This window comes from Schistocerca cancellata, chromosome 5 (genome assembly GCF_023864275.1).
Source record: "Schistocerca cancellata isolate TAMUIC-IGC-003103 chromosome 5, iqSchCanc2.1, whole genome shotgun sequence".
Classification (NCBI taxonomy): Eukaryota; Metazoa; Arthropoda; class Insecta; order Orthoptera; family Acrididae; genus Schistocerca; species Schistocerca cancellata.
The window spans coordinates 363,848,079-363,869,860 of record NC_064630.1 but is presented as its reverse complement, the minus strand read 5'-3'; the positions used below and the strand labels follow the sequence as shown (position 1 = coordinate 363,869,860).

Genomic DNA, 21,782 nt, shown 5'->3' with positions numbered 1-21,782 from the left:
TTCCGCTCACGCCCCAACATCGTGCAGCCCGCCTCCAGTGGTGTCGCGACAGGCGTGAATGGAGGGACGAATGGAGACGTGTCGTCTTCAGCGATGAGAGTCGCTTCTGCCTTGGTGCCAATGATGGTCGTATGCGTGTTTGGCGCCGTGCAGGTGAGCGCCACAATCAGGACTGCATACGACCGAGGCACACAGGGCCAACACCCGGCATCATGGTGTGGGGAGCGATCTCCTACAATGGCCGTACACCACTGGTGATCGTCGAGGGGACACTGAATAGTGCACGGTACATCCAAACCGTCATCGAACCCATCGTTCTACCATTCCTAGACCGGCAAGGGAACTTGCTGTTCCAACAGGACAATGCACGTCCGCATGTGCCACCCAACGTGCTCTGGAAGGTGTAAGTCAATTACCCTGGCCAGCAAGATCTCCGGATCTGTCCCCCATTGAGCATGTTTGGGACTGGATGAAGCGTCGTCTCACGCGGTCTGCACGTCCAGCACGAACGTTGGTCCAACTGAGGCGCCAGGTGGAAATGGCATGGCAAGCCGTTCCACAGGACTACATCCAGCATCTCTACGATCGTCTCCATGGGAGAATAGCAGCCTGCATTGCTGCGAAAGGTGGATATACACTGTACTAGTGCCGACATTGTGCATGCTCTGTTGCCTGTGTCAATGTGCCTGTGGTTCTGTCAGTGTGATCATGTGATGTATCTGACCCCAGGAATGTGTCAATAAAGTTTCCCCTTCCTGGGACAATGAATTCACGGTGTTCTTATTTCAATTTCCAGGAGTGTATGAGCACATGTGAATCCACGAGGTACTCGACCTCTTGCTGATCAGCTGCGATTCTGTGTTACTGCATGGACCGGCGTTCTCGGTGATAGACCGACTGGACCATACAAGTACATTCTTCCCACTCAACGGATGGAGATATCGCAGCTGCATGGACCATGTGTTTCCATAATTTCTGGAGGATATACCTTCGAATATTAGGCAAAGGATGTACTTCGTCCATTTCAGTACCGCTTGAGAAATCATCTTGACCCGCCTTCGGGAATATATGAATTGGTCGAGGTAACCTGGTGGCCTGGCCACCCAGGTCACAAGACCTCACGTGTCTGGATTTCTTCCTCTGGGGACATATGAAGCAACTGGTGGGCGAAACCACTGTGTGAAATAGAAGAATACCTCGTCGCTAGAGTTGTCGTCGCAGCTGGTACCAATGCGGACATGCCGGATATCTTGCAATGGACACGACAGTCAGTGGTCCGACGATGTATTGCATGCATATAGAACAACTGTCACGCATTCGAGCAATTGCTGTGAATGTCGTTGCTGTAATTAGAATGCTAAACTATCTTTTGAGTAAATTGTCCGCAGCATCAGAAACTGCTGTCAGGGACCATATGTTCCATAACGAAATATAGCTGCTTTGATATTCTGTATCTCCTGTATTAATTTGAAAGAATAGTTTCGGAACACTCAGTATATTTCCGTCCTGTGTCCATTCACTTATCGTGACCAAGGGGTTATCATAGTTCATTTTTAGACTAACTTCATGCGAACTAAAACATGTTCGCTGACTAATATTCGAAACTCTTCAATATTATTTGCAAACAGAACGATATCATGAGGAAATGTCATATTATTTTGTCATCTCTCTCTCTCTCTCTCTCTCTCTCTCTCTCTCTCTGTCTCTATCTCTATCTCTATCTCTCTCTCTCTCTCTCCATCTCTCTCTCCGCATGTGTGTGTGTGTGTGTGTGTGTGTGTGTGTGTGTGTGTGTGTGTGTGTGTACGTAAGCGGGATGGTGTGTTTTGCACTACTTTATTTGTCCCAAAGTATATCTTCGTGATATGTAATAACGACGAAGTAACCTGTATATAAATGCCTGAGCAGAGTTGTTTAGCCGTTTGAAGCGATTCGAAGACGATGTAGAGAGTACAGTGAAGTCAATACTTCTCCAAAGCGATTGATGGTTAACTTACCATATGAATCAAGCTGCAATGAAGGCAGATATCACACTGAAATTTATTGGATGAATCCTAAACTAGTATAATGCACTGAAGATTTTGGTCACTACGAAAACTCTCATTTGCCCCATTGTTGAGTACTGTTGGTCAATCGAAGCAGTGCACTTAACCACGGAATTTTTTTCCTAGAGTGGAAGTGTAACACAGCTCATCGACACTCTCCAAGGGGAGAGCGCTGCAAGAGAGCCGCGCCGCGCAACGGGGAGGGCCTTACCGTCGAATTTGCGGGAACCCCCAACTAAAACCAATTTCGGCTATATCCCATCCGATGAGGTAAAGTAATAGAACAATGGCCTTACACAGAGCTGTACATACAATATCCCTTCTGCTAACTAAACAGTAAATGTGGGTGGAATTTGAATCTGTTACACTCTACGGACTGTACCACACATCGTGCAGGGGTCTCGAACGATGCAAAGTTGCCTGAGCTTCCGCATAACGTAGCATATAATCGGTTTTCTCTCCCGTTATCTTCAACAATACCCACTCATTGCATTTGTCTGCACAAGACAGTCACACCAAAGCACAATTCACTTCACAAATGGACATTGTCTGACACGAACTGACAGAGGGAAAAGCTTTGATTTCGCAAAATCCTGCAAGACCAAATTCCGTACTAAATCGCAACTCGTACGATAGATTGCGTCAAATAGTTTAAAGAAATCTAATTCATGTACTTAAAATTTTCTCAATAAGACGTGTTCCGGTCTGAACTTCGGTCTTGGATACTTCATGACAAATGAAATATCGAACTCTTAAAAATAGCGTCTATTTCTGCCTACAGAAAAGCAGTGACTAAACTGGCATGAAATAAAAAAAAATGAAAAATAAGATAAGAGTACATTAAATAATGCTTCGAGTTATTACATAATTAGAACTTTTAGCATTTACTTATCTTTTTTTCTGTGAACTATACTCAGTGATCGTGTCCCGAAGACCGCGAGATGTCGACTGACCGCCGTTTCATTCTGTGGCTTGTATTGCTATGCAGATGCACCATGGACAGACAAGGGATCAGCACATAGCTCTCTCAGCAGTTGTCGAATTTTCAGACACTGAAGCTGCAGCTTATTGGTCAAGTAGCTCCCCAATAGGCATCACGCGGCTGAGTATGTCCCCTTACTTTCCTTCCAGCACGGTAAAATCTCTGGCTGAACGTACTGGGAATCTAACCCGGTTTCTCCGCATAAGAATCATGCGCGCCTACCACTCGGCTACGGAAAGGGACCAGCTTAAAGACAATTTCAATATAAATATTTACTCAAAACATTATTTCGAATTAAAGAAGAAATGTGTTGTATTGACTTTTTGATTCTGAGCAAATCCGTTTCTAAATTCGCTCGTACTAATATCATGCACAATGCCCACGAATGCCGTTTTCTTGTCAGAAACACACCCTGGAAGAAAGACAAGTGACGTGAAAGTAAGTTCCTTCTTCCAAATACAGGGTGAGTGGTAATTTATGGAATAAATTAATGCAGTTGAAAGTACACTATACTAGAAGCAAAAAAGTCTCATTAGCTCTGGCCCGCGAACGAATCGTTTACTAGATAATTTTGACTTCATGGATACCAGCTACTACTGACGTAAACATCGCAGGCCGGTCCGTGGTGTGGTCTTTGGTTACGTTTTCGAGATGTGAAGTTCTAAACAAAATGGATACGATAGGTTGCGACATTACAACACAGAAAATTATTCAGATATGCGTTTCATGTGTGGTACCGGCAATGCACGGCAGGCATCATGCTTGCATCAAGAAACACACCCTGCCCGAAGGCACCCGAGAAATGAACGTTCACAAGGGCACGTCAACGCCTCTGAGGAACTGGGAACTTTACACAGGCTGCGGGAAAGGTAGGCCTGCCTGAATTACGACTGTGCTTGAAGGCGTGGTGCTTGAAATAGTCGATCACTTTCCATGAATCTCGACAAGTAGACGGGCCTCACAAATTCCTGGTAAGAGCCACAGTAGACTTAGGAGAATATTGCATCGCAGTGCAATGCACCCCTACCGCCTCCCACAGTTTCAGAGGCCTATAGTTGCGGACTTTGCTCCTAGACCTAAGTTGTGTGTGGATTCAACTACAAGCTGTAGGCAAACCTACGTCTGACAATAACATTTTGTTGGCAGATGAAGTAGGGTTCACTGGTGATGGTGCGTTTATCACAGTTCTCACCTTTCGAGTCATTCAGGCTCCAAATCACATCAGGCGTTTCTCGCTGAATGTGTGGTTAGAGGTTAGAGGTGTTCGTCTTATTGGGCCGTACATGTTACCATCCAAACTCAATGTATGGAATTCTCTTCGGTTTATAAGCCATCATCTTACAGAACTGCTTGAGGATCTTCATTTACACGAAATCGTGAGAGAAATGGTATGCCAAGATGATAATGCACCATTGGCAACACATATCAGTATTGATACCCAAGTAGAAATAAATTCCCACCAGTGACCAGAGTAAAACATCAACATCTAGTAAAATTTTTACTGAGAAATTTGAACACTGCGGCGTTAAATAGAAAGAAACGAACACACAAAACGGCAAACCCACAAGTATTTTCGCTGGGAGAAAAGGTACTTGAAAAAACCCACCATCTCTCTAGCAAGAAAAAACATCAAAGTCACAAGTTCTTTTCGATATACAAAGGCCCTATGGAAGTAAGTAAAGTGGTCCATGATATTGCAGTCGAACTGATTAATCCGAAAACAGGAAAATCATTGGGTTTGCACCATGTGAGCCATTTGAAATTTTGTAAAGGGTAAATTAACAAAAAATAAAATCCACAAGAAAAATTAGTTATACCAGACATCCAGAGTCCAATAACAGCAAAATCTGGAAGTCAAAGAGTAGGGAAACTAAGAAAATGCACACAACTAAAACTTTTTAATTTGTACTTATCTCAGTAAAATAAATGGGATAACTTTCTAACTAGATCAAGAGATAGTTGTGGACGAAGAATAGTAAAGTAAGAACTAAACTAACTCTTCTGCAAATGAAATGTGTTCTGGCGAAAGAGTAGAAAGTAAGGAGGAAGACAGAGATCAGAGTGGGGATAGTTTGACGAAATAGTAGTAGATTCTCTCTAAAATGGTATTGTTAAGTAGAAATAAGTTGACTTCAATGGACAAAAGGAAGCCAAGAAGTAGGAAGGAAGTAAAGAATTGGGTAAGAAGGAGATATTGATTTCAGGTTTGTTCCATCGAGGACAGTGAACATGTAGTTGAGAAGATATTTTGGAGGAAACTGGAAGGTACAACAATTCATATTAAAGTGGAGATATGAGAGAAATAAATATAAAACGTCGTTTGGAGGTATGAATTAAGAGAGAACTGAATTATTAAGCTATGCAACAAACATGTTATTTCATGGAAGAAGGTAGACAGAGGGATGTAAGTTTATCCCATAGAGAATTTCAATAAGGAAGGGTATGATGGGGGAAGAAAGGAATATAAAAGTTTACTGTTTAGAAGAAGGAGAAAGGGATAATTACAACTAAAAGGAATATAAAAGTTTACTGTTTAGAAGAAGGAGAAAGGGATAATTACAACTGAGAAAAATAAGCTCTAGGGCAATTCAACAGAACAGTAGAGAAATTTTTGGAAAAAAAGGAGGAGATATATTGTATTGCGAAGTTCTGTTACAGCTAATGAGGAAGAGAAGAGATTGTAGAGAAAAAGACGCCGGAGTCGGAGTCAAGGTGCAAAGTTTTCATGGTATGAGCTACCTGTAGTTAGAAAATAGATAAGGAAAAAGAACTTACTAACACAATAACCTTCATAACCATCAATTTCACTCTTACTATCCATCGTGATGAAGATGAAGAAACCATGATCATTATACTAATAAAAAATTACCTAGAATGGGGTAAAAAGATGTGATAAAAAGGGTGATAGGAAAATTTTTTGTGTAGTTTAAATAAAGAATTTTGTAAAGTTGCTTAACACTTTAGTGTTTGTAAAGCTTATTAAGTATTTTAAGGGATAAGTGGTTATGATAAGACAGGTAGGAATATCATGTAAATTGGACAATGTGTGAGGATATAAGAAAATTAATATATACAGAAGTTAGGACAGTATTATATTATACATGGCATCGTCAAGCATGATGCAGCATTATTGCGACCAGATCGACAGCAGAACTGAGTAGAGCAGTTAGGCGTGAGAGGAAGGGACACTGAGTGTGAGCGCCTGGTACGTCAACTTACGAAATGACGAAAGAAGGTGCCTTGGTGGAAACAGCAGTCCAAGAGGATAACACCTCTGTGGAAAAGTTTGGAGATCTAAAACGCGTCCTGGATACGATCAACATGTACCATGAAGAGGGATTTATTCCAGTGAAAGCCACATGCAATCGTTATAACAACGGTTTTGCGAAAGTGTTAGGCACTTAGCACTTTTATCGTGAACTGTTTGGAACAGCATAAGGAGAGATGATGGATGTTCATCGAACCGGAGTGGAGGTGGACATGTTACATGAAGGACGAGCAGGTGCTACAGTTCACTGGAAAAAGAAGAGGCGCAATTCTGTAACTCGAGGTTCAGAATGGCTTAAACTGTTTTCTGGACTAACGAGAAACATAGGAGAGTTTATGCTGATAAAATCAGCAAAGGTTTTGATTACTTTTTATAGGACTTTCAGAGGACGAGAACAGCCATGGAGCTAACAGCTCATTGCAGCTAAGGTAAATACCGCTACCAGAGGCGTAAACGTGTTGGCTCACCAGCTTGCGTCCACTGTGAAGTCAAGTAACCTTGAGCAATCTTTTGCTCGTCTTGTCACAAAAGCTAACCATCCTCCATAGATTTGATTGCCATCCTAAATAGTACCGAACTTACAACCGGAATCGGATGATTTGTCGTAATATTGGCCAACTTCACGAAGTAGTAAAAGAATAATTTTGTGGAGAACCTTCTGGTTAAAGTTTGCTATTGTTGTGTTCAGTTTCGTGTTATTTCAAGTAAACAGGACTTAATGCGTTAGCTTGACAACTGTCTTAGCATTGTCATATTGCAATCTATGTAAAATCTTCTTTGATAATAATCTTTAATTAAAAACAATTTGTGTACAGCTAAACACCGTTGTGCTCTGCCATAGAATAAGAGTACACTTCTTACCCCAGTCACATATTCTATAGATGCTAACGCCCTTAAAGGATGTTTTGCTGATGTATGAAGTAGAGAAAGGGAATGGAGTGTCAGAAACGACGACAAGAAAAGGGAGTATGTACGTTGGAATTTGACAAAAGTTTATTTGTTAGAACAATACAGGGTGCATCCAGAAAGAATTATGGAGAAGAACCGCGACGTAAAGAGAGCAATGTGCGTTTGTATCGACCATTTAGGGATGTTGGTTTTTTCTGTAGACAGGAAAGAAACGATCGAACAAGTGTGCCAGCTGCAACTGTGGCCAGGAAGAGGGAAAGTTTCGTAGGCAGTCCAAAATGTCAATGATCCATGCAAGCCACGAAGTTGGAATAGCGCAGCAAATTGTGTGGAAGGTTTCGGGAAGATGGTTACATTTCAGACCATACCGTCTGGCAACTCTCGCAGCGATGGAAATGGAAATGCCGTGTGGCTAGGGCCTCCCGTAGGGTAGACCATTCGCCTGGTGCAAGTCTTTCGAGTTGACGCCACTTCGGCGACTTGCGTGTCGATGAGGATGAAATAAGGATTATAAGGACAACACAACACCCAGTCCCTGAGGGAAGAAAATCTCCGAACCAGCCGGGAATAAAAAACCGGGCCGCCGGCCGGAGTGGCCGGGCGGTTCTAGGCGCCACAGTCTGGAGCCGCGAGACTGCTACGGTCGCAGGTTCGAATCCTGCCTCGGGCATGGATGTGTGTGATGTCCTTAGGTTAGTTAGGTTTAAGTAGTTCTAAGTTCTAGGGCACTTATGACCTTAGAAGCTAAGTCCCATAGTGGTCAGAGCCATTTGAACCATTTTTGAAACCGGGCCGTTAGGTATGACATTCCGTCGTGTTGACCGCTCAGCCACCAGTGGCGGAATTGCAACAATTAAATCGGAAGATTATGGCCGAGCCATCAATTTTACTTCTCGGTATAGGAAGCACTAGAGGATGAACCTTTCGCCTCCAAGCTGAAATTTTGCGACGATACAACTTTCAGTTTATCAGGAAGTGTTGATCACCGCTCTGTGAGAGTGTTGGACACTGAAAATCCTTACCAAATTATGACTTGTGTACCAGACTCGTCGAAGGTTAATGTTTTCTGTGCAATGTCGTAAAAAAAGCTATATGATGATAGCTACTGTGATTGGCACTTTGACATGTTGTAATTATGGTTGTTTCGTCAAGTGACTGCTGATTCCGAGAATTTCATGTTCCAAGAAGACGGGACACCCCCTCATCTGAGCATCGATGCTCGTCACTATCTAAACGACGAACATCCACAATGCTGTATTGGGCATAGTGATGAACATGATGTGGCTCTGTTGTCTTCCTCAGTCGCCTGACTTAACGCCTTACAATTTTTTCCTTTGGGCATAGATTAAGGACCGCATTTACGTACCCTCATCGGCAATAACACTGGACGAGCACAAATAACCCATCAATGCTTATATGATGACCACTGATAGGATGTTGGTACATAAGGTACGGAACGAAACTGGATACAGCTTGGATGCCAGTAGTTTGACAAGAGCGGCAATGACAGAAAATTTGCAGAGAGCAAAACGCAACCTTTATGAGTTCACGGTTCTATTCACCCGTCAATCACACTTGTGCATGTGATTCTTTGGAATATATAGATCATTGGAAACGAAAGAATAACTTACAGCTGCCCTTCATTTCTTCTTATTGAAATACTTTTTAAATATAAGGTTTGTAATAGACACACCGGACTAGGCCTCCGACGACAGACAATGAATAAGACTGCAGTTCGGATGCAGTGAGATGAACAAAGGACATTCTACGAGACGGTTGTCGGGCAGGTCACAGGATGCTGTCGCTGCTTAAGTATCACATCTGGACATACTACTCTTATTGTCGGACAGCATGGGACAAGCGTTCGACGATTCCGCACAATAACAAAAACCTGTCAAACAGGTTTGCTTCACATTTGCAGGTATTGCAGTTGGTGCAGCGTGCTAAAGTCAAGGAAACCGGTACAAGAAAAGCTTTCTTCGCCAGTTTGCATCTTTTTTCCATCACCTTGGCATTCTCTGCACAGCTGTCGCTCCTCCCAACCTACTGCTGCTTATATTTACTGATGGCTACAAAATTTATGTTATGTAGTGTAATTTTTGTAGACGTAGCAACACTGCTTGTTTGTAGGATGGTGAAGTAGAGGGGGGATCGAACTTCAAGGCTGGCCTTTCGTTGTTGTTGTTGTTGTTGTGGTCTTCAGTCCTGAGACTGGTTTGATGCAGCTCTCCATGCTACTCTATCCTGTGCAAGCTTCTTCATCTCCCAGTATCTACTGCAACCTACATCCTTCTGAATCTGCATAGTGTATTCATCTCTTGGTCTCCCTCTACGATTTTTACCCTCCACACTGCCCTCCAATGCTAAATTTGTGATCCCTTGATGCCTCAAAACATGTCCTACCAACCGATCCCTTCTTCTAGTCAAGTTGTGCCACAAACTTCTCTTCTCCCCAATCCTATTCAATACCTCCTCATTAGTTACGTGATCTACCCACCTTATCTTCAGCATTCTTCTGTAGCACCACATTTCGAAAGCTTCTATTCTCTTCTTGTCCAAACTAGTTATCGTCCATGTTTCACTTCCATACATGGCTACACTCCATACAAATACTTTCAGAAACGACTTCCTGACACTTAAATCTATACTTGATGTTAACAAATTCCTCTTCTTGAGAAACGCTTTCCTTGCCATTGCCAGTCTACATTTTATATCCTCTCTACTTCGACCATCATCAGTTATTTTACTCCCTAAATAGCAAAACTCCTTTACTACTTTAAGTGTCTCATTTCCTAATCTAATTCCCTCAGCATCACCCGACTTAATTTGACTACATTCCATTATACTCGTTTTGCTTTTGTTGATGTTCATCTTATATCCTCCTTGCAAGACACTGTCCATTCCGTTCAACTGCTCTTCCAAGTCCTTTGCTGTCTCTGACAGAATTACAATGTCATCGGCAAACCTCAAAGTTTTTACTTCTTCTCCATGGATTTTAATACCTACTCCGAAGTTTTCTTTTGTTTCCTTTACTGCTTGCTCAATATACAGATTGAATAACATCGGGGAGAGGCTACAACCCTGTCTCACTCCTTTCCCAACCACTGCTTCCCTTTCATGCCCCTCGACTCTTATAACTGCCATCTGGTTTCTGTACAAATTGTAAATAGCCTTTCGCTCCCTGTATTTTACCCCTGCCACCTTCAGAATTTGAAAGAGAGTATTCCAGTTAACATTGTCAAAAGCTTTCTCTAAGTCTACAAATGTTAGAAACGTAGGTTTGCCTTTTCTTAATCTTTCTTCTAAGATAAGTCGTAAGGTCAGTATTGCCTCACGTGTTTCAACATTTCTACGGAATCCAAACTGATCTACCCCGAGGTCGGCTTCTACCAGTTTTTCCATTCGTCTGTAAAGAATTCGCGTTAGTATTTTGCAGCTGTGACTTATTAAACTGATAGTTCGGTAATTTTCACATCTGTCAACACCTGCTTTCTTTGGGATTGGAATTATTATATTCTTCTTGAAGTCTGAGGGTATTTCGCCTGTCTCATACATCTTGCTCACCAGATGGTAGAGTTTTGTCATGACTGGCTCTCCCGAGGCCATCAGTAGTTCAAGTGGAATGTTGTCTACTCCCGGGGCCTTGTTTCGACTCAGGTTCAGTGCTCTGTCAAACTCTTCACGCAGTATCTTATCTCCCATTTCGTCTTCATCTACATCCTCTTCCATTTCCATAATATTGTCCTCAAGTACATCGCCCTTGTATAAACCCTCTATATACACCTTCCACCTTTCTGCCTTCCCTTCTTTGCTTAGAACTGGGTTGCCATCTGAGCTCTTGATATTCATACAAGTGGTTCTCTTCTCTCCAAAGGTCTCTTTAATTTTCCTGTAGGCAGTATCTATCTTACCCCTAGTGAGATAAGCCTCTACATCCTTACATTTGTCCTCTAGCCATCCCTGCTTAGCCATTTTGCACTTCCTGTCGATATCATTTTTGAGACGTTTGTATTCCTTTTTGCCTGCTTCATTTACTGCATTTTTATATTTTCTCCTTTCATCAATTAAATTCAATATTTCTTCTGTTACCCAAGGATTTCTATTAGCCCTCGTCTTTTTCCCTACTTGATCCTCTGCTGCCTTCACTACTTCATCCCTCAGAGCTACCCATTCTTCTTCTACTGTAGTTCTTTCCCCCATTCCTGTCAATTGTTCCCTTATGCTCTCCCTGAAACTCTCTACAACCTCTCGTTCTTTCAGTTTATCCAGGTCCCATCTCCTTAAATTCCCACCTTTTTGCAGTTTCTTCAGTTTCAATCTGCAGTTCATAACCAATAGATTGTGGTCAGAATCCACATCTGCCCCAGGAAATGTCTTACAATTTAAAACCTGGTTCCTAAATCTCTGTCTTACCATTATATAATCTATCTGATACCCTTTAGTATCTCCAGGATTCTTCCAGGTATACAACCTTCTTTTATGATTCTTGAACCAAGTGTTGGCTATGATTAATTTATGCTCTGTGCAAAATTCTACAAGGCGGCTTCCTCTTTCATTCCTTCCCCCCAATCCATATTCACCTACTATGTTTCCTTCTCTCCCTTTTCCTACTGACGAATTCCAGTCACCCATCACTATTAAATTTTCGTCTCCCTTCACTACCTGAATAATTTCTTTTATCTCGTCATACATTTCATCTATTTCTTCATCATCTGCAGAGATAGTTCGCATGTAAACTTGTACTACTGTAGTAGGCATGGGCTTTGTGTCTATCTTGGCCACAATAATGCGTTCACTATGCTGTTTGTAGTAGCTAACCCGCACTCCTATTTTTTTATTCATTATTAAACCTACTCCTGCATTACCCCTATTTGATTTTGTATTTATAACCCTGTAATCACCTGACCAAAAGTCTTGTTCCTCCTGCCACCGAACTTCACTAATTCCCACTATATCTAACTTTAACCTATCCATTTCCCTTTTTAAATTTTCTAACCTACCTGCCCGATTAAGGGATCTGACATTCCACGCTCCGATCCGTAGAACGCCAGTTTTCTTTCTCCTGATAACGACGTCCTCCTGAGTAGTCCCCGCCCGGAGATCCGAATGGGGGACTATTTTACCTCCGGAATATTTTACCCAAGAGGACGCCATCATCATTTAATCATACAGTAGAGCTGCATGTCCTCGGGAAAAATTACGGCTGTAGTTTCCCCTTGCTTTCAGCCGTTCGCAGTACCAGCACAGCAAGCCCGTTTTGGTTAATGTTACAAGGCCAGATCAGTCAATCATCCAGACTGTTGCCCGTGCAACTACTGAATAGGCTGCTGCCCCTCTTCAGGAACCACATGTTTGTCTGGCCTCTCAACAGATACCCCCCGTTGTGGTTGCACCTACGGTACGGCCATCTGTATCGCTGAGGCACGCAAGCCTCCCCACCAACGGCAAGGTCCACGGTTCATGGGGGGGGGGGGGCGGGGGGGCCTTTCGTTATCGCCTCAAAAATCAACAGCTGAGTTAGCGCGGAAGCTACATAGTGCTTACTCGCGTTGTTATGAGTGGTGTTATTACATTGAAATCGTGTTCAAAACGTCAGGAGAGCAGTGTGTGAATAGCCCAGATATATTTTGTTATACATGGTGATCAGAAACAGTCTGAGAAACTTATAAGATAGGTAAGGGGTTTTGCTGGTAAATAACTGTTAAGAACAAAATTAGATTCCTTGCGCTGTTTTCGAATCATTTACCATTGAAGTTAGTCAACAAAATCGTTAAACCTGTAAATTCTAGCGGCAAGCCACAGGTGGTTTCGAAAAACGTTTTCTTTGTTTGGTTTGCTCAAACCGAACAAACGTAGCTCTTGCTCAGCTAGCATAAATTTATCACTTCCGAAAAAGTCACGTTTTAGCTGGCAATGAGCACTTCAATAAATAGTAATTGAAGGACCCATTGATGTTTGTGTATTAACATTTTTTATCGTATGCAAGTGCTTGAATTTGCTAAATAACTGCCGCGTGGGTTAGCCGCGTGCAGTCTTGGTCGCCTTGCCGCGGTTCGCGCAACTCCTCCTTCCCCCTCCCACCCCCCCACGCCCCCACCCCTCCAATAGGAGGTTCGAGTCCTCCCTCGGACATGGGTGTGTTTGTTGTCCTTAGCGTAAGTTAGTTTAAGTTAGATTAAATAGTGTGTAAGCCTAGGGACCGATTACCTCACAGGTTTGGTCCCATAGGAACCCACAACCACTCGGAAATAGCGCAAAGTATCGGCTTTTTATCTTAACAACTATTTCTCAGTACAGCCTCAACTGCAACAGCCTTACTAACTTTTCTGTCTGTTTCTGATCATTTCGTTTATTTTTGCATGAAGATCGGAGACCAGAACAAGTCATTTGTTTCACACATTGCGCGTCGTAGGAGTGAATATAAAGTGAAGTGTTTGTAATTTATTCTCATGGCATTATGCAAACAGAAGAATCACGTCCATGATTATTACTTCTGTGTGCCGAAAGCAGCGGGATACAACAAAAGTAATACGACCAAAATCATGTATCCGAATTTAGCTTCAGTGATTAGACCTGTGTCTCGTGTTCCAGGGCTGCCGATTCCCTCTCCACCATCAGTGGATACATTTGAATTCTCTGAACAGGAGGTAAGTCATGAAAGTAGTGAATCTGGCTGTTTCGAGTGTGGACCGATCGCAACCCACAGCCTCTTACTCGAGCAGATATCAACAATTTGGTGAAAGACTTGGGACTCTCAAAAGACACGGCACAATTTCTCGGCTCACGTCCCAATGAAAATAATTTTCTTGCACACGATACATCAATTTCAGTGTATAGAAATCGTGATGAAAACTTTAGAGAATTTTTTTGTTGAAGATTGTTTAATGCTGTTCTTCAAGTACATCGCCGGATTAGTGACGAAAGTGGGAGCGCAAAACGATGAGAGTAAGTAATGGAATTTACTTACTGACTCTTCAAAGCTAAGTCTCCAAGCGGTATTACTACATGCCCGAACTGAAACAATATCAATTCCAGTTGCATATTCAGTACACTTCAAATAGACATTCAATACCATGACAGTACTCTTTCAAAATGAGAGGTTTGATATCATCAGTGACTTGCGTTTTGTAACTTTAAAGAGACTGCTATTCTTCTCGGCCAACACACACAGTATACCAAGATGGCTTGCTATGTGTGAGAATGGAGCAATAGAGCACATTATGAGCATCCTAGCAGGAGAGAGTTGCCTAAGAGGAAAGAAATTAATAGCGGGATTGAAGAGCATTGTGTATGTACATTTGGTTCACCCACATCACATTTTATTGTCCTCAATGCACATCACATTAGGAGTGATGAAGCAGTATGTATAAGCATTGGACACAGAAGATCTGTTTTCAGTATCTGTGTAGCCATTTCCAAAACCTATTGGCTGCAAAGTTGGAAGAAGAGAAATTTTAGGACCAGAGATACGTACGTTTATGTGTGATGAACGCTTTGAATATACAGTGACAGAAAAAGAACATCAAGCTGCGAGAGGTTTAAAAAATATTGTTCATAGTTTGTCCGGCCAGAATAAACAGCCTGATTATAAGGAAATAGTGGCAGATATGCTACAGTAGTTTAAACAGTTAGGATGCATTGTTCCCCTAAAGCAACGGATTCTAATTTCCCATCTACACAATTTTCAGGACAATTTGGCTGACACATCAGAGGAACATTGTGAACAGTCCCATCGGGAACTTAAAAGTCTGGAAAACTGCAATCAGATCGTTGGACAAAAAACATGATATATGTCTACTGCTGGTGTGCCACACGTGAAGGAGAAATAGTACAAAAAATTACGTACATAAGGCGTTCATTAGGAGGTAAACTTAAACGGAATTAATACTTCCTCCTGGCAATAACCCATATCACCATATTCGCTTCTTCAGTTGCTTTTTATCATTTTATTGTTCCATTACGCCTCCATCTCTCGGTAATTGATTTCCAGTTTCATTGGGTACACATTTCGATGATGATGATCATGATCATCATGATGATGGTTAAAAAACGTGACGTGCTGTAGAGAAACACGATTCAAATTCGAGATTGACGCAACCGATTTTGTCATAAAAAGCCCAAAATAGCCAAAATTATTCGATCTGTGTCACGTAATTACGAGTATTATTCGATGACATCAAATTTAATTATGATTGACAATATGATTTCATGGAAACACAAGTGCATTAGCTTACGAGAATACACTATGTAAACAAAAACAAAGAGAAACATATGACCGCTAACGCTATCTGTCAGGTTTGTGTAATGAAATTGGCCGGCCGCGGTGGTCTAGCGGTTCTAGGCGCTCAGTCCGGAACCGCGTGACTGCTACGGTAGCAGGTTCGAATCCTGCCTCGGGCATGGATGTGTGTGATGTCCTTAGGTTAGTTAGGTTTAAGTAGTTCTAAGTTCTAGGGGACTGATGACCACAGATGTTAAGTCCCATAGTGCTCAGAGCCATTTGAACCATTTTTTTTTTTTTTTTTTTTTTTTAATGAACTTGCTGCAGCTCTCAAACAAGTCACAGATTGCTGCAGATTAGCCCAAGCGCCATATAACAGCGGGCGCCAAACATACTGTGGAAATATTTATTCTTCACAAAATTGCAAACTGCTAGTTTTGTAATCCACACGGAATGTTACTTCACGAGCGCGCGCGTGTATGTGTGTGTGTGTGTGTGTGTGTGTGTGTGTGTGTGTGTGTGTGCACTATTACAAAAATTATAACGAAAATTGAACGACCTAAACTGGAGAACATATTGGGTTTGTGGTGGTCTTTGTTGGTGGAGTACGCAGTAATAATGACTAAGTATCAATTTGGCACGTGACTACTACACTAAATATTTTTAAATAATGTTGTGATACCGGCAAAATATATTCACTTCGAATGAAGACATAGTCATTCCGAGCAAAACTGCAAACTGTCAATTTTGTAATCTGCACTGAATATTAATTCATTTACGTGCGTGCGTGCGTGTGTGTGTGTGTGTGTGTGTGTGTGTGTGAAAATTAAAAATTACCAGCTAAATGAACGACCTTTGTTGATAGTGTACGCAGTAATAATGACGATTAATACAGTGACTGCAACTTATCGATATCAGTTTGGCACCAGATTACAGCACGAGATATTTAATTAGATAAAGTTGTGATACCATCTACGGCTACGTAAACGTTTAACGATTTGTGCTACTGGTAGATCTACTTTTATACACTCACAAAATCACTGTTAACGAAGTTTAAATTACTAAATATAACAACTTTCTAGCCAAAATGACAGCGTATATTGTTGTCTTGTATGAGTCAGCGACAAATCAACAATTTTTAGTAGCAACCGTTAATTAATAAAGGTATATGAGGTGCAAATAGGTAATTACAAAACCAACAATGTTCGGATATGTTACTTTTGATTAATTACAGAAGACACTACCTTCATTTTTAAACTTACGAGAGCTTGCTTTTCCTAACTAAAAAGCCTAGACGATTGCTGCATGTTACCTCGTAGTTGGATTCCAATGTACCGCGACGGCCGTGGTTTGGTATTCTTGAATTATAAGATGGTGAGCCCACATTCTGTATCCTCCGCTTAAGGTGATTCCCTGACTGTTCACGGCTGTATCACCGAAACTTTAATATTGTAAGCTTCCGCCTCCGAAACGCACGTGGTGTACAAAACGCACATGTGCCTGAAAGTTAAATTCGGAGTATTAGCGCGTTTCTATGATATTACGTTTAACAATCGTCTAGCCGTATTCCGCTCCTTTTATAGTAAATTAAAGATCATATTAATGGTGCCTACAGGTGCTTGCAAATCGCATTAATACTGTTCATGCTTTGTTTCGACTGCAAGTATGTGACTGCCGTGGGCAGTACTCGCAAAATAGTCTTCAGCCAATCTGCTGAATGTCGCAGTTTATTTACCGTTAACACTGGCATCCTGCCGTTCGTAATAATCAAATTCACATTTCAATATCTGCACTTTAGTAGCGCCGTTCAACACGAAAAACAAGAGCCACTACACGATAGCCCCACGAAACCAAACGACTGTTCACTATCGATAGCTCGCTCTCGACAAATGTATATACTCTCTTTTCAAAGATTGTCTTCTCATACACTGAAATTCTGTAGTGTTATCATACAAATGTACAAACAGCGGTACTATAAGGAAAACATCACAAAATAAAATAGAAGAGGAAGGAGAATAATGCATGGGTACTCTAAATGATTCATTAGTTTTCAAAGCTCTACATTTTCCAAAGTACTACATGTAAGAAAATGATTGAAGTGTGAATAGAGCCGTACACTTACCAAGGTGGCATTCTGCTCTCTACAGATCTTCTATGAATGGATCTCTTGTCACATAACGAACGACCTAACGGTAGTTCGTCTCATACTTTACGTACTAACATCCTATCAATGGTCACGCAGCAGCATTCTATTTGCTCTTATACAAACAGGAAAAAATAACATTTCCAGCGGGATCCGAGGTGCAAGAAACGCGTCAGAAATGCAACTGCAGCGTGTAAATGATGGTGGCCACACAAGTGCTGGAATTCACGCAATTACTGCACAGGCGTGGAATGTTTCCAAGGCCCAAGCAAAATGCATCCCGCTATATTTTCCTGTTGGAATTCCAGCTGCCTGGATGGCCTCAAGAATAGTTTTTCACGTTGCGTTCACTCCGTCGCGCTCTCCCAACCAGGACACTATTATAATGCACACCATGGTGGGTAGACACTGAACTCTTATTTCTGGAAGAACATAAACATCCATTGATATACGACATAAGATGGCCAGATTATAAAAACAGAAGAATGAAGTCGTGGCAAGCAATTAGCCTGCCACTTATTGGTGACTGCGTCAGATAATAAAACGAGAAGAAATAAATACATTTAGGGAGAACGAAAACTATCAAAAAAGTCTTATGTATTACTTGACATATATTTACAAGCATGTTCCTCTTAAAATTTCGGTTATGAGAACGTCTTAAGATTTACTCAGTGCCTCTGTTTTGACAAAGCCATGATCTACGACTAGAACAATATGTTGTCTGGAAAGTGGTCTCTGTCCATTTTTCCGCTTGGTTTGCTGTAGTTCTGCATACAGACATATATATCAATGGACATGTCAGAGTGTTCTCGAAGTTATAACCACCGACAATAATCAGATAGCCACCCTTCTTTTTATTGATGCGCCATGCTTTTTGCTGGATAAATTCCTAAGATTTTTTCACATAGGGCAAATGCCTCGTCAGCCACAAATACAAAGGGAATAGATGTACGGATAGGACAGTGCGAAATAGGGTTTCGATTGTGGCAAATTTAATGTATGTGCGCGGATTTTTTCCCTTGATCAGTTGCTGCAAATAAATTTGGATCTCATTCACGCCCGTAGCCTCCCATATCAACATATCTGAAAGAGTAATTGCTATCTGCAACAGCTACCAGGACAACCGAAAAGGCATTTTTTTAAGTTGAAAAATTCGCTTGCCGACCCTGGTGGTTTTGTAATCCGGTTTCCCATCAGTGGACCCACAAAATGAAGGAAGTTGGCCTTCTGACTGATTTCCATCCTTTCTTCAGTTGCTGGTTGTTTCTCGAACTTTTTTACGACTGTCCCCCATATAGTCACAATCGTGCCACGAATAATTTTTGTAAGCGAGGAACGGCCAAACAGAGACTCACAGTGACTTGAATGGAATGAATTCCCTGATCTTATATACTCTTAAATTATTTGAAAATTGTAACCGGGTGAGTTATAATATATATAAATTTTATTTTAGGTAACGAGATACAGAAATGTTGGAAAAGCATAAAGCATAGTTACATGAGAACCTTAAGACCGCAGGAAGGCAAGATACTGAGATGCAGTGAAAGAAAAGCAGCGTTATCTGAGCAACAAGAAAATTACCTTCCTCCAGTACCGATTTCAATTAAGAAAATGAGTTATTGAGACTTATCATAAATTTATCTTGAATGTTCCATTCGCAATACAAAACAAAAAAAATTTGGCGGTAGAACAGGAAACAGTGAGGCTTTCAAAAGTTGACGAGAGTGAGGTATCCCCAAATGCTTACAGTCCCATTAGAACAGGAAATTCTCAGTGTAATTAAAATCATGTAGGACGACTACCTTGAAAGCAGACCCTGATGACATGTTTCTACTGTCCCAGATTCCAGTTATCAATAAATTCAGCCAAACAGACAAACTCGATATTCTTGTGAAATGTTATCAACCAGTACAGTCTTAATCCATAAGATTAGTACATCCACCAGCACAATAAAACCCAGTTTTATTTGATGCCACCCTTATTTGCCTTCCACCACGCTCCAACCAAACTGCAGTAATACAACAATCCCCAGCTAAAGGTAATGTGGGAACTGAGTGGGATGGTGACGATTCTGTCATATCATCTGTCATTTTATAGCCGCAATATGGTATAAGTAACGGTAACGATTTTATTAACTCGAAAATTTAGTTGTACGCCGTACACATACTCAAGAATAGACGCCAAACTTTTGGCACATTTATTCCATTGCGACACTAGCCGGTCGATTCCACCCTTGAAGAAGCTAGTAGGCTGCTGTAGAATCCAGGCCTGGACTCCGTCGCACACTTCGTCGTCCGTTGCGAATCGATATCCACGAATAGTTCGTTTTAGAGGTCCAAACGCATGAAATTCACACGGTGAAAGGTCGGGACTGTACGGTGGATGTTCCAGCGTTTCCCACCGAAACTGCTGAAACGTCGTCTTCAACGCATGGGCCTTGTGTTGGCGAGTATTACCTTGCAGAAGGATAACGCCATTGGACAACATGCCTCGGCGTTTCGACTTGATGGCTCGTCTAAGGCTCTGTAAAGTGGTTTGTTAACGCTGGGCATTGATGATGGTTCCCCGTTCCAGGAACTCGATAAGCCTTCCCAGAACTGGTGTTCAAGACCTTTGATTTCTTTGGAGGTGGTGAAGTCGCATGTTTTCACTGCTTGCACTGACGCTTGCTTTTCGGTTCAAAATGGTGACACCATGTTTCGTCACCTGCGACAATACACTAAGGAAAGCCGTATTCCTCCTCATGATAACGTTGCAGATGACTCTAAGACAGCGCCATTCGAGTATTGCACTGCTCGGCAGTCAGTTGGTGAGGAACCCACTGCGCTCATATTTTCGAAAGTTGAAGTGTTGATAAATTATGGTGTGGGCGGTGTGGGCGGTGACCACGATAATACCCAGTAACCGATGGATCCAGTTCTCGGTGATTCTACGGTTGTCCCAGACTAAAGCATTCACTTCCGCAACCATTTCCGGTGTGATGACACGATGAGACTGTCCAGGACGAGTATCGTCTTCCAGTGACTCGTGCCCATCAATGAATCGTTTGCGCCATTCCACTACACTTTAGCGACTTGTACTGTACCCACAGTACACAGCCTTCATCCCTCGATACATTTCACGGCCTCCATCTCCCTCTGCCGGCAAAAATCGAGCCACGATGAAAGAGTAATAAACACAGTACGAAAACAATATTGTTATCAGTGGTGGTCCGTCCAGTACTGTTCTCGCGATGTCGCTTCTCCGGTACCCCCAGTTGCCACTACACGCAGGTTTCCACACTTGCTGGAATTCCTGCCACGTTTTTGTAGCTCAAATCCCGCTGGTAAAAGCGCATGTGGGGCCTTAGCTTAACACAACGAGGACCGCTATACGGAGCGCTAGGGCCAACTTGACCCGACGCTTGTTTATTGCTCATATTGCTTAGAAGGTCAGTTTGTTTTTGTTTGTATGGTCGGATTGTCACAGATAATGGAATGTAACACACATGTATTGTTTTCATAGATTTTTATTAACAAAATAAAGACATTGGAGTTCACTGCTGTTTACTGCTGCGCTCGTCGCACCTCTCTCGTCATCTCTCCTCTCTTGTGCCACTTACTGCTTTCTCACAACCTGAACAAACAGTAGCAGTATTGTTTCCTTTGCATGAGATACAAATTTTACACTTCTCTCTCACTGTCCCCCTTTGTGGTCCGTCGCCAATGTCTGTATGATCCTGATCCGGCTATTTATTTCTCGCTGATTTATATTGCACTCGAAGCTCTTCGCAGTAATCAAAAATATCTGTTTGCCTGCTATGTCGCTTACCAGTCACTTCCTTATACAACGCAAAGGAATTTATGGCAGCCAAATCAAGAATGTTGTAAAACACATGCAATGGTGAACGTTTCGTACCGGCTTTTGTGGAGTACATCCTTGGCATTTGATCCACAATGTCGACCCCAAATTCTGTTTCATCATAAAATTCTTCTTCTGACGGCCGTAGTGGCCGTGCGGTTAAAGGCGCTGCAGTCTGGAACCGCAAGACCGCTACGGTCGCAGGTTCGAATCCTGCCTCGGGCATGGATGTTTGTGATGTCCTTAGGTTAGTTAGGTTTAACTAGTTCTAAGTTCTAGGGGACTAATGACCTCAGAAGTTGAGTCCCATAATGCTCAGAGGCATTTGAACCATTTTTTTGAATTTTATACGAGACTTGTCTGGCTTGTTTGCA

At 42.0% G+C, this 21,782-nt stretch overlaps 1 protein-coding gene across 1 annotated transcript in view; it reads left to right on the top strand.

Moving 5' to 3' along the window:
* The window catches only part of LOC126188535 (facilitated trehalose transporter Tret1-2 homolog), a 140,552-nt gene extending 123,410 nt beyond the window's left edge, over nucleotides 1–17,142 (top strand). Inside the window, exons 6-7 of the mRNA XM_049930136.1 lie at nucleotides 13,796–13,851; nucleotides 17,041–17,142. Coding sequence (XP_049786093.1) covers nucleotides 13,796–13,851; nucleotides 17,041–17,142 — 158 coding nt within the window. The remainder of the gene's footprint in view (nucleotides 1–13,795; nucleotides 13,852–17,040) is intronic.
* Nucleotides 17,143–21,782: the final 4,640 nt, after the last annotated feature.